At 39.5% G+C, this 23,130-nt stretch overlaps 1 protein-coding gene across 1 annotated transcript in view; it reads right to left on the reverse strand.

Annotated features, from left to right (window-relative positions):
- The window catches only part of SCCPDH (saccharopine dehydrogenase (putative)), a 58,773-nt gene that overhangs the window by 25,018 nt on the left and 10,625 nt on the right, over positions 1 to 23,130 (reverse strand). Inside the window, 4 exon segments of the mRNA NM_001244389.1 lie at positions 6,065 to 6,121; positions 6,221 to 6,340; positions 7,419 to 7,536; positions 8,522 to 8,652. Coding sequence (NP_001231318.1) covers positions 6,065 to 6,121; positions 6,221 to 6,340; positions 7,419 to 7,536; positions 8,522 to 8,652 — 426 coding nt within the window.

Genomic DNA, 23,130 nt, shown 5'->3' on the forward strand with positions numbered 1-23,130 from the left:
TGTACACACACATATTCAGCCACACAAAAAATGATATCCTGCCGTCTGGGACAACGTGGACAGACTGCAAGGGCACTATTCAAAGTGAACTAAGACTGAGGATGACTTTGTTCATATATGAAGGTCATATATACAGTGAACAGATTGGTAGTTGCCAGAGGCCAGGGGTAGGGGTGGAAGAAATGATTGAACTGGATTGTTTTTCCAGTTTAAATAAATGGAATAAAATATTATTTGAAGAAAAAATAAAGATAAGAGTTTTTCAATACATTTACCAACACTAAGGGACTATTATTGAAAAAGAGCAATAAATTCAGCTTTCCATGTATGTCCAAGGCCATATGCTCTCAAGGGCCAATACTAAAGAAGATGAATTTCCAATAAAAAATAGGAGGAAATCAAACTGGTGAAGTTGCACAAAAGAAACCAAGTGTATTTCCTTACTGTAAAGGTATCTGGTAGCTTTTTCAGGCATGACTGATTTTCCTTCCCATTTCCCTCACTTCATCCCACAACATGTAGCCTTATCTAAGCATTAAATTATACAGTGTGAGTTCATGAGATCTGAGCAGAGATTTTTTTTTTTTTTTTTTTTGGCGGCACCAGAGGCATACAAAAGTTCCTGGGCCAGGGATCAAAACCATGTCACAGCAGTGACAACACTGGATCCTCAACCAGTAGGCCCCTGGGGAACTCCATAAGCAGAGATGATCTTAAAAGAATGGGATGGCATCCACGCCTTTCAAGGCTGACTGTCCACTAGACTTCTCAGAATGAGTGTTGGTCAGCCTGGGAAGTAGAGAAAAAAGAGAGGGGTAAGAGCAGAGAAGAAAGGAAAAGAGGAAAGGAAAATGGAGAGAACTTGTTGGTTTTTCCTGTCCAAAGATGGTCTAAGAAAAAGAGGATAACGCTACCAGGCCAACGGAACTGTAGTCCATTTGTTGGGAAGACTGATTTAAAAAAAAAAAAAAAAAAAAAGGAAATTACATGTCTTCTGTAATTTGTTTAAATGGAGAGAATAAGTAAGTAAGACAATGCCTTGTCCTGAAATTATCTTACCTAACAGATATATTTCTGATTAAGGTAATGAACTGTATTTTTATTTGTATGCCTCAGACTCTTGTCTGTGTACACACACACCCTCCAAATCTTCTTCAACAAGTTATCTGTGGATGGGCACTTGGGTTGTTGGTTTCCTTGCCTTGGCTGTTGTAAATAGTACTGCTATGAATACGGAAGGACATTTATCCTTTCAAATTAGAGTTTTCCTCTGTTTTGGATATATGCCCGAGAGTGGGATTGTTGGATCATGAGGCAGCTCTGTTTTTTTGTTTTTTTGTTTTTTTTGTCTTTTTGCTATTTCTTTGGGCCACTCTCGTGGCATATGGAGGTTCCCAGGCTAGGGGTCGAAACGGAGCTGTAGCCACTGGCCTACGCCAGAGCCACAGCAACTCGGGATCCGAGCCGCATCTGCAACCTACACCACAGCTCATGGCAACGCCAGATCATTAACCCACTGAGCAAGGGCAGGGACCGAATGTGCAACCTCATGGTTCCTAGTCGGATTCGTTAACCACTGCGTCACGACAGGAACTCCAAGGCAGCTCTGTTTTTAGTTTTTAAAGGAAGTTCCAAAGTGTTTTCCAAAGGGGCTGCACAAATCTCATCTACTTTCTCACCCACTAACAGTGTAGAAGAGTTCTCTTTGCTATACACCCTCTCCAGCATTTATTATTGGCAGATTGTTTGATGACAGCTCTTCTGACTATGGTCATGCATTACCGTGGTCTTGATTTGCACTTCTCTAATCATTAGCGATGTTGAGCATCTTTTTCATTTTCCTGTTGGCCATGTGTATGATGTCTTTGAAGAAATGTCTATTTAGGTATTCTGCCCATTTTTTGGATTGGGTTGTTTTTCTGCTATTGAATTGAATGAGCTGTCTGTATATTCTGGACATTAGCCCCTTCTTGGTTGCATTGTTTGCAATGTAATTTTCTCTCAGTCTGTGGGTTTTTCTTTCATTTTGTTGATGGTTTCCCTTGCTGTGCAAAAGGTTTTAAGTTGAATTAGGTCCCATTTGTTTATTTTTACTTTTTTTTTTTTTTTTTTTACTTTGGAATACAGATCTAAGAAAATATTGCTATGATTTATATCCAAGAATGCTTTGCCTATGTTCTCTTGTAGGAGTTTTATGGCATCATGTCTCATATATAGGTCTTCAAACCATTTTGAGTGTATTTTTGTATATGACATGAGGTACTAATTTCATTGACACACAATGTTCCCCAACTTTCCCAATGCCACCTGTTAAAGAGACTGTCTTTTCTCCAACATATGTATCTTGCCTCCTTTGTCACAGATTAATTGACCATAGATGTGTAGTTTTATTTCTGGGCTCTCTAGTTTGCTTCACTGACAGGCCTGTTTTTGCATCCATATCACACTGCTTTGATTACCATGGCTTTGTAGTATTGCCTAAAATCTGGGAGAGTTATGCCCTCCAGCTTTGTCTTATTCCTCAGGATTGAGAACAATGGCATTAAATCTACAGATTGTTTTGGATGCTATGACCATTTTTACAATATTAATTTTTCCATCTAAGAGCATGGGATGTCTCTGCAAGTATCATCCTCAACTTATTTTATTAATGTCTTATAGTTTTCAGCATATAGGCCTTTAATTTCCTTGGCTAGTTTTATTTTACACTATTTTTTTGCTTTTTAGGGCGGCACCCCCAGCATATGTAGGGGTCACATTGGAGCTAAGGCTGCCAGCCTATGCCACAGCCACAGCAATGCAGAATCCGAGCCATATCTGTGCCCTACACCACAGCACATGGCAACATCGGATCCTTAACCCACTGAGCGAGGCCAGGGATAGAACCGCAAGCTCCATGTTCCTGGTGAGATTTGTTTCCACTGCACCATGATGGGAACTCCTCCTTGGCTAATTTTATTCCTAGGTATTCCATTCCATTCCATTCCAACTCCATTCCAGTGGCAGCTGCACCTGCAGCATGCAGAAGTTCCTGGGCCAGGAATCAAATGTGCAACACAGCAATGACCCAAGCTATAGCAGTGACAATGCTGGATCCTTAATCTGCTGTGCCACCAGAACTCCTTGGACATAATTTTAAATGGGGTTTATTTTTTTACTTTCTCTTTTCTCATATTTCATTTTTAGGGTAAATGTATGCAACAGGTTTCTGTTTGCTAATGTTTTACCCTGCTACCTTGCTGAATTCTTCTATTAGTTCTAATAGTTTTTGTGTGGAGTCTTTAGGGTTTTCTATATAGAGTATCATGTCTACACTTTTATCTCTTCTCTTCCAATTGGATATGTTTTAGTTCTTTTTTTTTTTTTTTTGGTCTGACTGCAGTGGCTAGGACTATGCTGACTAGAACTGGTGAGAGTGGGTATCCGTGCCTTGTTCCTGAACTTGGCAGGACACTTTTCATTGCTGAGTATTATGTTGGCTATGGGCAGTAAATGGCTTTTATGATGTTGAGATATGTTCCCTTTATGCCCACTCTGGGGAGAGTTTTTCTTATGAGTGGATGATGGATTTCAACAAATGCTTTTCCTGCATCTATGGAGATGATCATGTGTTTTCTGATTCTCTTTTGCTAAGGCGGTGTATCACACTGACTGATTTGCAAATGTTGAACCATCCTTGGGAACAGGGTCAGATTTGTGCACTGATTTCTTATACAGCAGTGGGGAAATGAAATAGACTGATAACACAGGAAGGCTATGAACAATTCAGCTAAGAGATAAGGGCCTGCACCATTGACAGACTGAAAAGACAGCCCCACAGATTGGGAGAAAATATATTAAAATCACATATCTGATAAGGGATTAATATGCAGAATGTATAGAGAACTCATCAAACTCAACAATATAATGCAAAAATGGGCAAGGGACTTGCTCATACATTTCTCTAAAGAAGATATGCAAATGACCACTAGGAACATGAAAAGAAGTTTGACATCACTAATAACTAGGAAACTGTAAATCAAAACCAAAATGAGGTATCACCTCACACTTATCAGGATGGATACCATCAAAAAACAAAACAAAACAAAAAAACAGGAAATAACCAGAGCTAAGGATGTGGAGAAACTGGAACCTTTGTGCACAGTTGGTGGGAATATAAAATGGTACAGCTGGGGTGGAAAACAGCTTGGTGGTTCCTCAAAAAATTAAAAGTAGAATTACCATAGGATCCAGCAATTGCACTTCTGGGATATACCCTAAAGAATTTTTTTTGTCTTTTTAGGGCCGCACCTGCAGCATATGGAGGTTCCCGGGCTAGGGGTCGAATTGGAGCTGTAGCTGCTGGCCTACACCACAGCCACAGCAACGCCAGATCCAAGTTGCATCTGCGACCTACACCACAACTCATGGCAACGCCACATCCTTAACCCATTGAGTGAGGCCAGGGATCAAACCTGTGTCCTCATGGATGCTAGTCAGATTCGTATCCATGGAGCCATGCCCTACCCTAAAGAATTGAAAGTAGGGACTCAAAGAGATATCTGCACACCCAATTTCATTAAGGTATGCAAAACAGACAAAAGGTGGAAATAACCCAAGGGACTATGGACAGTTGAGGGTAAGCAAAATATGGTATATACAACCATCCCTCCATACCCATGATTTCTGTGTCCCATAGACTCATCAACTGTAAATCAAAATTATTCAGAAAAAAAATTCCAGAAAGTCCCAAACAGCAAAACATTTTTTTCAAAGAGCAAATCTTGAATTTGCCTCATGCCACCCACACAGCCTTTATAATTATTTACATATCATTTACATATGTATTATAAAGTAATCTAGAGATGACGGAAAGGACACAGGACAATGTCCACTGGTTAAATGCAAATACTATGCCATTTTATATAAGGGAAACTGAGCATTGCAAATTTGGGTATTTGCGGATGGGAGGGTCCTGGAACCAAGTCCCTGCCTATACTGAAAAAACAACCATGTATAATGGAATATTATTTGGCTGCAAAAAGAAAGGAAATTCTGACACATGCTACAACATGGATGAAGTCTGAGGACATTACGTTATGCAAAATAATCTCATCAAAAGGACAAGTACTGCATGATTCCACTCATGAAGTATTTAGTGTGGTCAAATTCATACAGACAAAGTAGAATGGTCTTTGCCAGAAACTGTGGGGAAAAAAAGGGAAAGGAGAGTTGTTTCTTAATGAGTATAAAGCTTCAGTTTTGCAAGATGAAAGGATTCTGGAAATGGATGGTGGTGATGGTTGTGTAACAATATGAATGTATCTGATACCACTGATGCTTAAAAATGGTGAAAATGATAGACTTCATGTCATGTGAATTTTCCCACATTAGGAGCGGGAGAGAGAGAAAGAGGGAGAGAGAGACAAGAGCCTGAACTAAGACAGTGGTGATGTGTTTGGAGAAAAATCTAGAAGGATGCATACATTCATGACTGGGTAGATGACAGTGGCACCAACTGAGATGGGACACAGAGAAATAAGAGTGTTTGGTGGAAAGAAGTTCAGATTTTTGACACATTAAATTTGAAGTGCCTGAAGCAGTCATATTGTTGAGGATACCGGACAGAAGTAATTCACTTTCCCACGGAGATCCAGGGTGTGTGGAAGTAGAAAGGGAAGGTGTGTGGGGAGGGAGAGAGAGGAGGTAAAAAGGAGAAGATAATTTAGGAGGACAAAAAAATAGAAAAGTAAAAATATGTAAAATCTCTATGAAGAGAATATAATTTCTGGAGCCAGACAGCTGGGCTGTCATCCTAGGCTGGCCATTTACCCATCCTAGGACTTGGGCAAATTTCTTGGACTCTCTGTGACTCATTTTCCTCATCTGTAAAATGGAGATAACACCTACCCCAAGGAGTGTTGGAAAAGATAAAATAATCTAATTTATGGAAAGAATGTAAAAAAAAAGTACCAGTAAGTGCTTCATCAAGTCTTAGCTATTATTTTCATGGCACTGAGGAAAAGTAGAAATAAAATAAAGAAAAATACTACTTTAGAGACCTGGATACAAAGGAAAGGGTTACCTGTTTTTGTGTTGGGCCTTGTTTTGAAAAATAACCAAAGGAAAAGAGCCATGGGAACTAAAGGGAAAAAAAACAAAAACAAAACCTTCAGTGATGTTTTTGAAAATTCATGGAAAATATTTCTAAACAGTCTAATTTCATAAAAATATTACTTACCTTTACGAGAAGTTGCCTTCCAATGCCAAACCTCACAAAGAATAAAAAAAACAGTCCAGCAAACATCAGCTTAATAATAGAGGTGATGCCTCCCACAGTTACATAAGCAGCATACTGAACCTAGATGAAGAACAGAAAGCCAGGATGTCACTCCCTCCGTTCTTAGACCAAGTCACCATAAAGAACGTGAGCTACTTCTAACTTACTCTCTAGTCATAAATACCAAACAAAAGCAGTTTCCACTTTATGAATGTGTTATGTTCTAAAAGTTGTTTGGAAACCAGACACTGACAGTTTAAAAAAGAAATTGTAATTAGTTCCCCCTACTTGAACACATAAATCCTCATAATCTCTGTAGGAAAAGTCCGTAATAATACACTTCAGATTAACAATAAGACATTAGAAAGTGAAGACTGCACTTACAACCTTTAATGACAAAATATTCTTTTAAAAAAAAAGAACCGGAGGTCGCTTCCTCTTCAAGTCTCAGCAGTGGGAGTAATTACTGCCTTAATCAAACAGAGTAGGATGGTACTCCAGAGGTATCAAGGAGAGAAGAGGGAAGAACCCAGACATCTCCATAAGCAAGAGAGAGAGAGGATTCTAGCAGCCGAAACTCTTAATAGGACGACCGGGTGTACACAACACCACGATTTCCTGCACTGAACTTGCTCAGTTTATTACATTAAAAAGGTATTCAGCAGAATTTCCTTTGCGGCTCAGCGGGTTACAAACTTGATGAGTATCCATGAGGAGGCAGGTTCGATCCCTGGCCTTGTTCAGTGGGTTGAGGACTGGCCTTGCCGTGAGCTGTGGTGTGGGTCACAGATGAGGCTTGGATCTGGTGTTGCATTGCTGTGGCTGTGGTGTAGGCCGGCAGCTGCAGCTCTGATTTGACCCCTAGCCTGGGAACCTCCATGTACCACAGGTGCAGCCGTAAAAAGACCAAGAAAAAAAAGGTATTCAGCAGGCCAGATTTGAATTAGGGGAGGAGGCTATTACCAACCCCATAAAATACAAAATGCTCTATATACTGCTAATTCTTTGTGCTTCCAGGAAATGAAACATGTAGGATTTAGCTCCTTTTTTTTTTTTTTTTTTTTTTGCTTTATAAACATAAAAATCCTCAATAAACTGATAGGGGAACTGAAACAAACACAGATTATTCTTTATTTAAAAATAAGCCATGTACACTTACAGGTGACTGCTCTAAATTTTCATGCAAGTAACGCTGAGTCCGCTTCACAACAGACACATCTGCTCCCAGGAAAGGAATGGAATAACTGTTGAGTTCTCTGCAGTAAGAAACTGGCCACCTGCAAGACAGACCCATGCGGCAACTTCTCCGTTTATAGTGACCACAACTTGAATTGGTTTACTTCTGAATAAAAATCTTAACCTTTCTTGAAGCAGTCAATAACAACAATGAAGATGGTAGACCTGTTCTTAATTAAAACTACTTCAGTATTTTTCCTTTGTCCTCTACAACGACATCCAAACATGTGACAAGGTGTAAAAATGAAGCAGGCTTCACACCATGGGCTCTTAACATGTAGAGTTTAACCACGTTTTATACCCCATCAATTTCCCTAGACAATGCTCAAAGGAAAACGCATTTCAACAGCCAGACTCTGAGTTTAGAGTTCTCACATACAAATACTATTAAAAGATTGCCTGATTGATGTCCATAAGATCATCATCTTTTTACTGAATAAAATTTAATTGATGTTTAATTGTGATATTGACAATGAAGGGTCATAAAACCACTTTTTCCTCAGAATCCCTGTTTATTATTACATATGAAGTACTTAATCTTGGGGTAACATATCAATTGTACTTTATTGAAATGTGAACACATAAAAGAGTATCTGAAACAGAGGAAGTGCTTCATCAAGTCTTAGCTATCCTGAGCTCACGATAAAAAAATCTCCAGGAGTTCCCGTTGTGGCGCAGTGGTTAACGAATCTGACTAGGAACCATGAAGTTGCGGGTTTGATCCCTGGCCTTGCTCAGTGGGTTAAGGATCCGGCATGCCGTGAGCTGTCGTGTAGGTGGCAGACGCGGCTCGGACCCCGTGTTGCTGTGGCTGTGGTGTAGGCTGGCAGCTACAGCTCTGATTCAACCCCAAGCCTGGGATCCTCCATATGCCATGGATACAGCCCTAGAAAAGGCAAAAAGACAAAAAGACAAAAAAAAAAAAAAAAAAAAACCTCCAGGTTTTTCTTAGCAGCATATGCTATTAACAGCCAGATCAACAACATGCTTCGATAAACTGAAGAATAGATTTTTGAGATAATATACCTTCTTTTCAGTTTTGGACCAACAACTGGGACAGGCTTCAGATGTGACTCATTTCGTAGTTTCTTCAACTGACTCTTATCTGCAAAACCATAAACTGCTGACTTCCAGGTTCCATCATGAATGCACAACCCCTGATGAAATAATTCAAGAGTTAAAGTAACATGTCTTAAGGGATAATTATTAAATGTAAAACCAAGTAACTTATAACTGATACAAAGAACACTTTGCCTCTATTTGAGCAGACACAGTCCCTCTTTAATAGCCTTGAGATGTAGTCTCACAACTGGCTAAGCAACAGTAACACTCATTAGTTTGACCATATTCACTATTGATACTCGGTTTACAGTCTACATATTTACAACATATGCCCTTTCTTCTTTCCTCCTACCTTTATGTTCTTTTTAATAAGCCAGTGAGTTTCACTTCATCCCCTTCACTCAACTAATTAGCACTGATTGCTTTAAGCAGAATAAAAGAAACAATAAAACCACCAGAAGATTCAGCTTTTCGTATCAGAGCTTTGATGACACTTCTGAAAGCAGAGACATCAACCGAATTTCCATGTTGGTGCGGATTAAGTTCTTCTGCTTTGTTAAAACTAAAAGTCTGAAGAGTTGATTTTATGAAACTATCCTAAATCTGCACCTATCTAATAGGATCTTTTACAAAGATTTCCAAAATACAGGAGAAAAGTTTTTAAAAAACCTACCAATACCTTTTTAGACAAATAAACCATCAAAAAAGCAAAACTTACACTACATTCTAAAAAAAAACTCTATTCCATTGAAAAATAGAAAAGTGCACAAGACATAAACGCATAATTTAATGAAATTATGAAGCAAACATCTATGGAAGCCCAAAGGCCCTCCTTCTGTCTTGTCTTTGTGATAATTAAGAAAAAGTTTTGCTTTTTTTGTTAGTATTTTACCACCTAAGTATTCGTTCCTAAACAGTGCAGTGACTTTTCCTTTTCTAAATTTTACAGAAATGGAATCATACAGTGGATATGCCTTCAGTTTGGTTTCTTTTGTTCAAAATTGTGATGTTAGGATTCATCATGTGTTAGAAGCACCTCCTACTCTGCAGCTGACTTTTTTTTTTTTTTTTGACCTTTCCTTTTTTGTTTTTTGGGTTTTTTTGTCTTTTGATGGCTCCCCCTACAGCATATGGAGGTTCCCAAGCTAGGGGTCCAATCAGAGCTGTAGCTGCCAGCCTATACCACAGCCATAGCAACATCAGATCTGCACCATAGCTCATGGCACACCAGATCCTTAACCCACTAAGGCCAGGGATCGAACCCACATACTCACGGATATTAGCTGGGTCCATTGACCACAGAGCCACGACGGGAACTCTGATCTTTCCATATTCTTAATGTCTTTGGATAAACAGACATTCTCAATCTTAAACTTAAATGTATACAAATATATTACTTTTTCTTTATATTTAATGCCTACTGTGTTTTGTTTTGTTTTTATAAGCAATCATTCCCTGTACAGCATGGTGAATATAGTTAATACTACATAGCATATAAGAAACTGGCTGAGATGATTTTAAAAGTTCTCATCACAAGAAGAAAAGTTACAGCTAAGTATAGTGATGGATGCTAACTAATGGTGATTATTTTGTAATATATGCAAATACAGAATCCTTATCCTTATACCTGAATAGTATAATGTTATATGTCAACTATATCTCAATAAAAATAAATTAATAAAATAAAATGTATTTCAGGAGAAAAAAGAAGGCATTCCTAACCTTGAGGCCATGAAATATGTCATTTTCCAAAAGCTTACTGTTTTGCCTCATGCGTTTATAATACACCTAAACTTAATTTTTGCATATAGTGCAAAGTATGAATCCAATTTAACTAATTCTCCAGACCCATCATCTCCTGAATAGACCTTTTAACAGAAATCAGGAGTTCCCATCGTGGCGCAGTGGTTAACGAATCGACTAGGAACCATGAGGTTGCGGGTTCGGTCCCTGCCCTTGCTCAGTGGGTTAAGGATCCGGCGTTGCCGTGAGCTCGGTGTAGGTTGCAGATGCGGCTCGGATCCTGCGTTGCTGTGGTTCTGGTGCAGGCCAGTGGCTACAGCTCCGATTAGACCCCTAGCCTGGGAACCTCCATATGCCGCGGAAGCGGCCCAAGAAATAGCAACAACAACAACAAACCAAAAGACAAAAGACAAAAAAAAAAAAAAAAAAAGAAATCAAATGCTCATATCACACAAACTATTCTGAGCTCTTTATCCCATTCCACTGGACTGTCACTATTCCCCTGAGAACGTAACACACTGACTTGATAATAAGTCTTCATATTTGAGAGTATCTTCCTACTTTCTCCTTCAGAAAGTCTTGGCTATTCCTGGAGTTCCCGTCATGACTCAGAGGTAATGAATCCGACTAGGAACCATGAGGTTGTGGGTTCAATCCCTAGCCTTGCTCAGTGGGTTAAGGATTCAGCATTGCTGTGAGCTATGGTGTAAGTCTCAGATCTGATGTTGCTGTGGCTGTGGTGTAGGCCGGCAGGCAGCTGTAGCTCCGCTTTGACCCCTAGCCTAGGAACCTCCCTCCATATGCTGTAGGTATGGGCCTAAAAAAAAAAAAAAAAAGAAAAAAAAAAAGTCTTGGTTATTCTTGGCTCTCTGCATTTCCATATATATTTTATTTTTGTTTTTGCTTTTGAGGGCCGCACCCACAGCATATGGAGGTTCCCAGGCTAGGGGTCTAACCGGAGCTACAGCTGCCTGCCGGCCTACACCACAGCCACAGCAACGCCAGATCCAAGCCATGTCTGCGACGTACACCACAGCTCATGACAATGCCAGATCCCACTGATGAAGCCAGGGATTGAACCTAAAACCTCATGGTTCCTAGTCAGATTCACTTCCACTGTGCCATGACAGGAACTCCATCCATATATATTCTAGAATTAGTTAGTCAAGTTGCACACTAAAACAAAACAAACATGAAATAAAAAACCTGTTTGAAGTTTTGATTGGGACTATACAGGATCATAAATTAAGGAAAATCGACATTTTTAACAAATTGAGTCTCCAATCCATGAATACGGTGGATTCGTCCATTAATTTGTCTTAAGGTCTCTCAATAACATTTTATAGTTTTCTTCATGGAAATTTTTAAAAAATAGCTGAATGATGGTATCTAATATACAGCACAAATGAACCTTTCCACAGAAAAGAAAATCAGGGACTTGGAGAATAGACTTGCGGTTTGCCTGGGAGGGGGGGAAGAGGGAGGGAGTAGGATGGATTGGGAACTTGGGGTTAAGGGATGCAAACTATTGCTTTTGGAATGGATTAACAATGAGATCCTGCTGTGTCACACTGAGAACTATGTCTAGATACTTAAAACACAGCATGACAATGGAAGAAAAATGTATACAGGTATGTGTAACTGGGTCCCCATGCTGTACAGTGGGAAAAAAAAAATTGTGTTGGGGAAATAACAATAAAAAAAATATCTGAATGACTGATTTTTATTATCTTTCATTTCTAATTTCCATCCTTACCTTCTTTTTCTTTTACAGCCAAACCTGCGGCTGTCAGGGACTGAATCTGAGCCACATCTGCAACCTATGCCACAGTTGCCAGCAATGTCAGATCCTTTACCCACGGCACCAGGCCAGATATTGAACCAGTAAACACCATGAGACAGGATAGGTTCACTAACTCACTGCGCCATAGCAGGCACTCCAAAATTCTTGTGCATTATTATATCACTTTTTTTTTTTTTTTTTTGCTAAATGATATCATTTATTTTGTCTAAAGGTTTTATTAATATTTTCTCATTTAATTTTATGCAACAGGCACTAATAACCCAATTTTATGGAGAAAAAAAAGTCTTAGAAGTTAAAGAACTTGCTTGAAGTCACGGAGTGAGGAAGTAGCAGAGTCCAAATTTATACTCAGGGTGTCACCTCAAGATCAGGGCCCCTGACCATGGCTGTGTGATCTGCTTGCTCTGTGGGACTTAGCCAGAACCTTCAGCCAGAGATACCTGCAGAAAATCACCTGTCCCCTTCCACATGTACTGTCTACTTGCTTGTCCCATGATCTCTGAGAAGGAGGTTTTGGTTTTTTGTTCTTTTTTTTTATTAAAGCATAGTTGACTCACAAGGCTATAATAATTTCTGCAATACAAAAAAGTGATTCCGTTATACCTGTACACATATCTTTTTTTTTTTTTTCAGAATCTTTTACCACACAGATTATTTGGTAGATTCCACTGTGCTATACAACGGGTCCCCATTGGCCTATCATTCCATACACTACACTGTGCATATGCCAATCCCCAACCCCCGTTCATCCTTTCCCCCTACCTGTTCCCTTTGGTAGCCACAAGTTTGTTTTCAAAGACTGTGAATCTATTTCTATTCTACAAATAAGTTCACTTGAATCCTTTTTTTAAGATTCCATATGTAAGTCACATCGTATTACATTTGTCTTTCACTAACTTCACACAGAATGATAATCTCTAGGTCCATCCATGTTGTTACAACTTGCATTATTTATTTTTTTACGGCTGAGTAAACTTCCATTGTATAGATGTACACATTTTCTTATCCATTTCTCTGTCAATGGACATTTAGGTTGCTTCCATGTCTTGGCTACTGTATATAGTGCTGCAATAAACAGTGGGGCACATGGATCTTTTGGAATTATGGTTTTCTCCAGATAGAAGCTCAAGAGTGGGACTGCTGGATCATACAGTAGTTCTAGTTTCAGTTTTTTTTTTGTTTTTTGTTTTTTTTTTTTTATCTTTTTGCCTTTTCTAGGGCCGCTCCCGCGGCATATGGAGATTCCCAGGCTAGGGGTTGAATCTGAGCTGTAGCCGCCAGTCTATGCCAGAGCCACAGCAACGCCAGATCTGAGCCGCATCTGCCACCTACACCACAGCTCACGGCAACGCCGGATCCTGAACCCACTGAGTGAGGCCAGGGTTTGAACTTGCAACCTCATGGTTCCTAGTCGGATTCGTTAACCACTGAGCCACAACAGGAACTCCTAGTTTTAGTTTTTTGAGGAAACTCCATACTCTTTTCTGTAAGAGTTGTACCAATTTACATTCCCATCCACCCCTTTTCTCTGCCCACTCTCCAGCATTTACTGTTTATAGAATTTTTGATGATTGCCATTCTGGCTGGTGAAAGGTGGTAGGTACTTCATAGTAGCTTTGGATTTCTCTAATAATTAGCAATGTTCAGCATCTTTTCATCTGTTTTTTAGCCATCTGTATGTCTTCTTCGGAGAAATGTCTATTTAGGTCTTCTATTTTTTATTGCATTTTTAAAAAATACTGAGCTGTATGAGTTGACTGTACATTTTCGAGATTAATCCCTTATGAGTCATTACATTTGCAAATATTTCCTCCCATTCTGTGGGTTGTCTTTTCATTTTGTGTACTGTTTCCTTTGCTCTGCAAACACTTTTAAGTTTAATCAGGTCCCATTTGCTTATTTTTAACGTTCATTACTCTAGGAGGTGGATCTGAGAAGATACTGCTATGGTGTATGTCAGAGAGTGTTCAGCCTATGTTTTCTTCTAAGAGTTTTATAGTATCCAGTCTTACATTGAGGTCTTTAATCCATTTTGAGTTTCTTGGTATGGTGTTAGTGTTCTAATTTCATTCTTTTACAGATGGCTGCCCAGTTTTCCCACCACCACTTATTGAAGAGACTTTCTCTATTGTCTGCTTTGTTATAGATTAGTTGACCATATGTACATGGGTTTATTTCTGGACTTTCCATCCTGTTCCACTGATCTGTTTCTGTTTTTGTGCTAGTACCATAATGTTTTGATGACTGTGGCTTTGTAGCATTGTCTGAAGTCAGGAGCCTGATTCTTCCGGCTCCATTATTTTTTCTCAGAATTACTTTGGCTATTCGGAGTCTTTTGTGTTTCCATACAAATTTAAAATATTTTTGTTCTAGTTTGGTGAAAAATGCCACTGGCAATTTGACAGGGATTGCACTGCATCTAAAGATTGCCTTGGGGAGTATAGTCACTTTGACAGTATTCAGTCTTCCAATCCAAGAGCATGGTATGTCTATTTGTTTGTCATCTTTGAATTCTTTCATCAGCATCTTATAGTTTTCAGAATACAGGTCTTTTGTCTCTTTAGGTAGGTTTAATATGATGGGAAAAGGGACTGTTTCCTTAATTTCATTTTCTGATCTTTTATGATTAGTATATAGAAATGCAATTTATTTCTGTGTATTAATTTTGTATCCTGCAACTTTACCAAATTCAATGATAAGCTTTAACAGTTTTCTGGTGGCCTTTTTAGGATTTTCTATGTACAGTATCATTTCATCAGCAAAGAGTGACAGTTTTACTTTTCTTCCAATTTGGATTCCTTTTATTTCTTTTCCTCCAGTTGCCATAGCTAGGATTTCAAAAACTATGTTCAATAACAGTGGCAAGAGTGGATATTCCTGTCGTAGTGGGAATTCTTCAGCTTTTCACAATTGAAAATGATGTTAGCTGTGGGTTTGTCACATATGGCCTTTAATATGTTGACACAGGTTCCCTCTATGCCCACTTTCTGGAGAGTTTTAATCATAAATGGGTGTTGGGTTTTGCCAAAAGCTTTTTCTGCATCTTTTGAAATGATCCCCTATGGATTCTATACTTCAAATTGTTATTGTGGTATATCACACTGATTGATTTGCAGATATTGAAGAATCCTTGCCTCTCTGGAATAAATCCCACTTGATCATGGTGTATGATCCTTTTAATGTATTGTTGGATTTGGTTTGCTAGTATTTTGTTAAGGATGTTTGCATCTATGTTCAGTGATATTGGCCTGTAATTTTCTTTTTTTGTAGTATCTTGGTCTGGTTTTGGCATCAGGGTGATTGTGGCCTCATAAAATGAATTTAGGAGTGTTCTTTCTGCTGAAATTTTTGGGAGCAGTTTCAGAAGAATAGAAGTTAACTCTTCTCTAAATTTTTGATAAAATTTGCCTGTGAAACCATCTCGACTTTTCTTAAAAGTTTTTATTTTTTTATTTTATTTTTTATTTTTTTGGCCTTTTGTAGCACCGCTCCTGTGGCACATGGAGATTCTCAGGCTAGGAGTCTAATCGGAGCTGTAGCCACCAGCCTATGCCACAGCAACAGGGGATCCGAGCCACATCTGCAACCTACACCATAGCTCACGGCAATGCTGTACCCTTGACCCACTGAGCAAGGGCAGGGATCAAACCCGCAACCTCATGGTTCCTAGTCGGATTCGTTAAGCACTAAGCCACAAAAGGAACCCTTTGTTGGAAGTTTTTAAATCATAGTTTCAATTTCAGTACTTGTGAATGGTCTGTACACTTTTTTCTTTTTCTTTATGGTTTAGTCTTGGAACGCTGTACCTAAGAGTCTGTCCGCTTCTTCTAGGTTGTCCGTTTTACTGGCTTATAGTTGCTTATAGCAGTCTCTTATGATTCTTTGTATTTCTGCGATGTCCACTGTAACATCTCCTTTCTTATTTCTTATTTTATTGAGTCCTTTTTTCCCTGATGAGTCTGGAAAAGTGTTTATCCATTCTGTTGATCTTTTCAAAGAACCAGCTTTTAGTTTCACTGATTTTTCTACTGTTTTCTTCTTTTTTTTTTTTTTTTTGTCTTCTGTCTTTTTGTCTTTATTGTTGTTGTTGTTATTGTTGCTATTTCTTGGGCCGCTCCCGCGGCACATGGAGGTTCCCAGGCTAGGGGTTGAATCGGAGCTGTAGCCACTGGCCTACGCCAGAGCCACAGCAACGCGGAATCCGAGCCGCGTCTGCAACCTACACCACAGCTCACGGCAACGCCGGATCGTTAACCCACTGAGCAAGAGCAGGGATCGAACCCGCAACCTCATGGTTCCTAGTCGGATTCGTTAACCACTGCGCCACGACGGGAACTCCTCTTCCTTTCTAATTCATGTATTTCTACTCTGAGTTTTGGATTTTGTTTTGTTTTTTTGTTTTTCGCTTTTTTTTTTTTTTTGCTTTTTAGGGCCACACCCACAGCATATGGAGGTTCCCAGGCTAGGGGTCTAATCGGAGCTGTTGCCACTGGCCTACACCACAGCCACAGCAAACACAGGATCAAGCCACATCTACAACCTACACCATAGCTCATGGCAACACTGGATCCTTAACTCACTGAACGAGGCCAGGGATCGAACCTGAAACCTCATGGTTCCTAGTTGGATTCACTTCCATTGCGCCACGACAGCAACTCCTTTATACTCTGATATTAATGATTTCTTTCCTTCTACTCAATTTGGATTTTGATTTTCTTCTTTTCCTACTTGCTTTAAGTGTAAGGTTAGGTTGTTTGAGAATTTTCTTTTTTCTTCAGGTAGGCTTGTATTGCTATAAACTTCCCTCTAAGTGCTGCTTCTGGTAAATTCCATAGTTCTTGGATTTTTGTGTTTTCATTTTCATCTGTCTATACATATTGTTTGATTTCCTCTTTGATTTATTCAGTCATCCACTGGTTGTTCAGTTGCATATTGTTTAGCCTCTAGGAGTTTGTGTTTTTTGCAATTATTTTCTTGTTGTTGATTTCTAGTATTATAGTGCCAAATAGTGTTGGGATTTATATTCATTGACTAATTTAATCCTCATATTGACCACACGGACATACTATTATCACTTCCTATTATAGATCATCTCCTGCTGCTCTTTCAAAAGAAGGCTCTTTTCTAGCTCTACCTATTTTCTCACTATCTCCCTGCAGTGGACATCAAGTTTGTTGTCAGTCCTGCACTAATTCCCTGGAAGCCTACTCCATTTTCTGCTTATAAAACTCTCTTTCCTACTTGGAATTTGTTAGAAGGGCTTGGCCCTATGATCTCCTCTCCAGAGGCATAGGCTCATGACCCAGGCCTGGGCAATCTGATCACTCCATTACTCCAGTCACAATGACTGGCTCAAGAATGACCAAATGACCAAATACTGGACTAATCTTCTTCTCGTTCTTTTTTCTTTCTTTCTTTTTTTTTTTTTTTCTTTTTAGGGCCACACCTGTGGCATAAGGAAGCTCCCAGGCAAGCAGTCAAATCAGAGCTGCAGCTGTCAGCCAACACTACAGCAACGCCAGATCTGAGCCGTGTCTGTGAGGAACACCATGGTTCATGGCAATGCCGGATCCTTAACCTGATGAGTGAGGCCAGGGATCAAACCTGCATCCTTATGAATACTAGTTGGGTTGTTACCACTGAGCCACAATGGGAACTTCCTTGACAAATCTTCTATATCATTTCATATACAAACTCTGGTCATTGTTCCTGAGAAATCAAGGAGTTTCTGTTGTGGTGCAGTGGGTTAAGAATCTGAATGTAGAAGCTTAGATGCAGCAGAGGCATAGCTTCAATCCCCAGCTATGCACAGTAGGTTAAAGGATCTGGTGTTGCTGCAGCTTTGGCAACAATAGAAGCTGCAGCTCAGATTCAATCCCTGGCACAGGAACTTCCATATGCTACCAGTGAGCAATAAAAACAAAACAAAACAGGAGTTCCCGTCGTGGCGCAGTGGTTAACGAATCCGACTAGGAACCATGAGGTTGCGGGTTAGATCCCTGCCCTTGCTCAGTGGGTTAAGGACCCGGCGTTGCCGTGAGCCGTGGTGTAGGTTGCAGACGCAGCTTGGATCCTGCGTTGCTGTGCCTCTGGCACAGGCTGGTGGCTACAGCTCCGATTAGACCCCTAGCCTGGGAACCTCCATATGCCGTGGGAGCAGCCCAAGAAATGCCAAAAAAAAAAAAAAAAAAAAAAAAGCAGCAAGAGAAAAACAAAGAGTTAATTATAAGGGAAGCACCATAATGCTATCAGCTCATTCCTCTATAGAAACAATACAGGGCAGAAGAGAGTGCCAAGACATACTCGAAGTTCTAAAAGGGAAACATTTGCAGCCTAGAATACTCTACCCAGGAAGAATATCATTTAAAATCATTTAAAATACAAGGAGAAATACAGTTTTTCTCCGACGAACAAAAGCTAAGAGTACAGCAATACGAAACCCATTCTCCAAGAAATACTGAAAGGGCTTCTCTAAATAAAAAAAGAAGAAATAAGATGGAAGAAATCACAATTGGAGAGAAATCACTTAAATAAGCCAGTATACAGATCTAAAAGGGAGGAAAAAAAAAAAACCTACTATAAAAGTGATGATAAACACAAGGAATAGCAAAAGGACAAACATGAAGATGTTTAAAAGGGACTTCAAAATCATACAATGTGGGGAAGGAAAAAGAAAATCTAGACTCTTTTTTTTTTTTTTTTTTTAGAATGTGTTGGAGCCTATATGACTATCAGGCAAGCAGATATAGGAAGGGGTTAACATAACTGAACAACAGGGCAACCACAAGTCAAAACCAAACAATACAGTCACAAAAACTAAAAAGAAGAGGACACAAGCAGACAATAAAAGGAAATCATCCAATCCAAAAAAGAAAGGAACAAAGAAAAACAGAGAATCAACTGGTAAACAAGGTTTAAAATGGCGATAAATACATACTCATTGACAATTACCGTAAATGTCAATGGCCTGAATGCTCCAATCAAAAGACATAGCGTGGCAGACTGAATAAAAACACAAGAGCCTGTATGACATGCTACCTACAAGAGACTCACCTTATGGCAAAGGACACATCTGGTTTGAAAGTGAGTGGTTGGAAAAAGCTATTTCAAGCAAATGGAAAAAACAGGAAAGCGGGAGTTGCAATACTCCTATCAGACAAGAGAGACTTTAAAACGTAGGCCCATAAAGAAAAAGAAGGACACCATTTAGTGATAACAGAATCCATTCAATAAGAGGATATTACACTTGTCAATATATGCCCCTGATATAGGAGCACCCAGATACATACTACAAATACTAACAGACATAGAAGGAGAAAATGATGGGAATACAGTAACAGTAGAAGACTTCCAATACCCCATTCACATCGATGGACAGATCCTCTAGACAGAAGATCAATACGGCAACAGAAATCCTATGATGCAACAGAAAAGTTAGACTTAATTGACATCTTCAGAACATTACATCCAAAAAAATCACAATATACATTCTTTTCAAGTGCACACAGAACATTTTCAAGGAGTGACCACATACTAGGGCACAAAACTAACCTCAACAAATGTAAGAGTATAGACATTATTGCAAGTATCTCCTCTGATCACAATGGCATGAAACTAGACATCAACCACAGGTAAAGAAATGAGAAAAAAATGACTACATGGAGATGAAACAACATGCTACGAAAAACCCAGTGGGTCAATGGGGAAATCAAAATGCAAGTTAAAAGACCTCAGGACAAATGATAATGAAAACACAACCCATCAAAATCTACAGGATGCCACAAAAGCAGTTCTTAGAAGGAAGTTCATAGCAATACAAGCCTTCCTCAAAAAAGAAGAAAGATCTCAAATTGAAAACTTAACACACCACCTAAATGAATTAGAAAAAGAACAACAAACAAAACCTAAAGTCAGCAGAAGCAAGGAAATCATAAAGATCAGAGAGAAAATCAACACGAGAGAGTTAAAACACAATAGAAAAAATCAGTAAAACCACACCTGGTTCTCTGAAAGGGTAAACCGAACTGACAAACATCTGGGCAGGCTCACCAAGAAGAGAAAGCAAGAACTCAAACAAAATAAGAAAAGAAAAAGGAGAAATCTCAAAGGATACTACAGAAATCCAAAACCATAAGAGAATACTATCAATTGGACACCAACAAATTGGACACCCTCGAAGAAATGGAAAACTTTCTAGAGACTTACAGCCCGCCAACACTCAATCAAAAAGAAACAGATCAGGAGTTCCCGTCGTGGCGCAGTGGTTAACGAATCCGACTAGGAACCATGAGGTTGCGGGTTCGGTCCCTGCCCTTGCTCAGTGGGTTAACGATCCGGCGTTGCCGTGAGCTGTGGTGTAGGTCGCAGACGCGGCTCGGATTCCGCGTTGCTGTGGCTCTGGCGTAGGCCGGTGGCTACAGCTCCGATTCAACCCCTAGCCTGGGAACCTCCATATGCCGAGGGAGCGGCCCAAGAAATAGCAACAACAACAACAACAAAAGACAAAAGACAAAAAAAAAAAAAAAAAAAAAAACAGATCAACTGAACAGACCCCATCACTAGAAATGAAATGGAGTATGTCATAAAAACACTCCCTACCAAAGAAAGTCCACGACCAGATGGCTTCACGGACAAATTCTACCAAACACACACAGAACCTATACCCATCCTCCTTAAACTTTTCCAAAAGGCTGAAGAAGGAACACTCCCAAAGACATTCCAGAAAGCCACCATCACCCTAACACCCAAACCAGACAAAGTTACTACCAAGAAAATTACAGGCCAGTATCCTTGATGAATATAGATGCAAACATTTTCATCAAAATTTTAGCCAACTGAATGCAACAGCATATACAAAAGATCGCACACCATGACCAGGTAGGAGTCATCCCAGGTTCACAAGGATGGTTCAACACACACAAATCAATGTCATACACCACATTAACAAAAGAAAAGTCAAAAAACCATAGGATCATCTCAATAGATGCCGAAAAAGCATTTGACAAAGTCCAACACCCATTCCTGATAAAAATTCTTACCAAGCCTTAACATAATCAAAGCCATTTATGACAAACCCACAGCCAACATAATATTCAATGGGAAAAGCTGAAAGCCTTCCCACTCAAATCTGGACTAAGACAAGGATGCCCACTCTCACCACTTTTGTTCAACATAGTATTGGAAGTCCTAGCCACAGCAATTAGACAAACAAAAGAAGTGAAACATATCCAGATTTGAAGAGAAGAGCTAAACCTGTCACTCTACATAGATGACATGATACTATATATGGAAAACCCTAAGGAGTCCACACAAAAACCAGTCAAACTGCTCAACAAATTCAGCAAAGCAGCAGAATACAAGATTAACATTCAGAAATCACTTGCATTTCTGGATACTACCAATGAAATATTAGAAAAGGAATATAAAAATACAACATCATTTGAAATCACACACACCCCAAAAATTAATAAATCTAGGAATAAATCTGACTAAGGAGGTGAAACTATCAAACATTCCTCAAAGAAATAAAAGGAGGATTCAAAGAAATAGAAAAATATTCCATGCTTCTAAATTAGAAGAAGTAATATCATTAAAATGGCCATACTACCCAAAGCAATCTACAGATTCAATGCAATGCCTCTCAAAATACCCATGACATTTTTCACAGAACTACAACAAACAATCCAAAAGTTTATATGGAACTATAAAGACCTAGAATTGCCAATGCAATCTGGAGGAACAAAAACCAAGCTGGAGGCATAACTCTCCCAGACTTCAGACCTTACAAAGCTCCAGTCATCAAGACAGTGTAGTAATGGTCCCAAAACAGACATACAGACCAGTAGAACAATAGAGAACCCAGAAATGAACCCAGACACCTATGGTCAATTAATCTTCAACAAAGGAGGCAAGAATATTAAAGGGGAAACAGATAGTCTCTTTACCAAGTGGTTCTGGCAAAACCAGAGAGCTGCATGTACATCAGTGAAACTAGAACACACCCTCACACCATGAACAAAAGTCAACTCCAAATGATTTAAAGACTTAAACATAACACAAGACACCATCAAACTCCTAGAAAAGAACATAGCCAAAACATTCTGTGACATCAACCAACAAATGTTTTCTCAGGTCAGCCTCCTCAGGCAACAGAAATAAAACCAAAAAGAAACCAGCTGGACCTAATCAAACTGAAAAGCTTTTTGCACAGCAAAGGAAACCATAACAGAAACAAAAAGACAATCTACAGAATGGGCGAAAATAGTTGCAAACCACGCAGCCGACAAGGGCTTAATCTCCAAAATATACAAACTATTCATATAACTCAACAACAAAAAAAAACCCAAACAACCCAACTGAAAAATGGGCAGAAGACCTGAAGAGACACTTCTCCAAAGAAGACGTCTGGATGGCCAACAGGCACAAGAAAAAATGCTCGACATTTTAGAGAAATGCAGATCAAAACTACAATGAGGGGGAAAAAAAAAAAGCTACAATGAGGTACCACTTCACACCAGTCAGAATGGCTATCATTAATAAGTCTACAAATAACAAATGCTGGAGAGGGTGTAGAGAAAAGGGAAACCTCCTACCCTGCTGATGGGAATGTAAATTTGTACAACCACTATGGAAAACAGTATGGAAGAAAACTAAATCTAGAACTAACATATGATCCAGAAGTCCCATTCCTGGGCAGATATCAAGACAAAACTTTCATTGAAAAAGATACATGCGGAGTTCCCAACATGGCTCAGTGGTTAATGAATCCGACTGGGAACCATGAGGTTGCAGGTTTGATCCATGGCCTCGCTCAGTGGGTTAAGGATCTGGTATTGCCGGGAGCTGTGGTGTAGGTCTCAGACATGGCTTGGATCCTGAGTTGCTGTGGCTGTGGTGCAGGCCGGCAGCTACAGCTCCGATTAGACCCCAAGCCTGGGAACCTCCATATGTCACAGGTGTGGCCCTAGAAAAAGACACACGCACACACATTAAAAAAAAACATACACACATCCCTGTGTCCACTGCA

This window comes from Sus scrofa, chromosome 10 (assembly GCF_000003025.6).
Source record: "Sus scrofa isolate TJ Tabasco breed Duroc chromosome 10, Sscrofa11.1, whole genome shotgun sequence".
NCBI lineage: Eukaryota > Metazoa > Chordata > Mammalia > Artiodactyla > Suidae > Sus > Sus scrofa.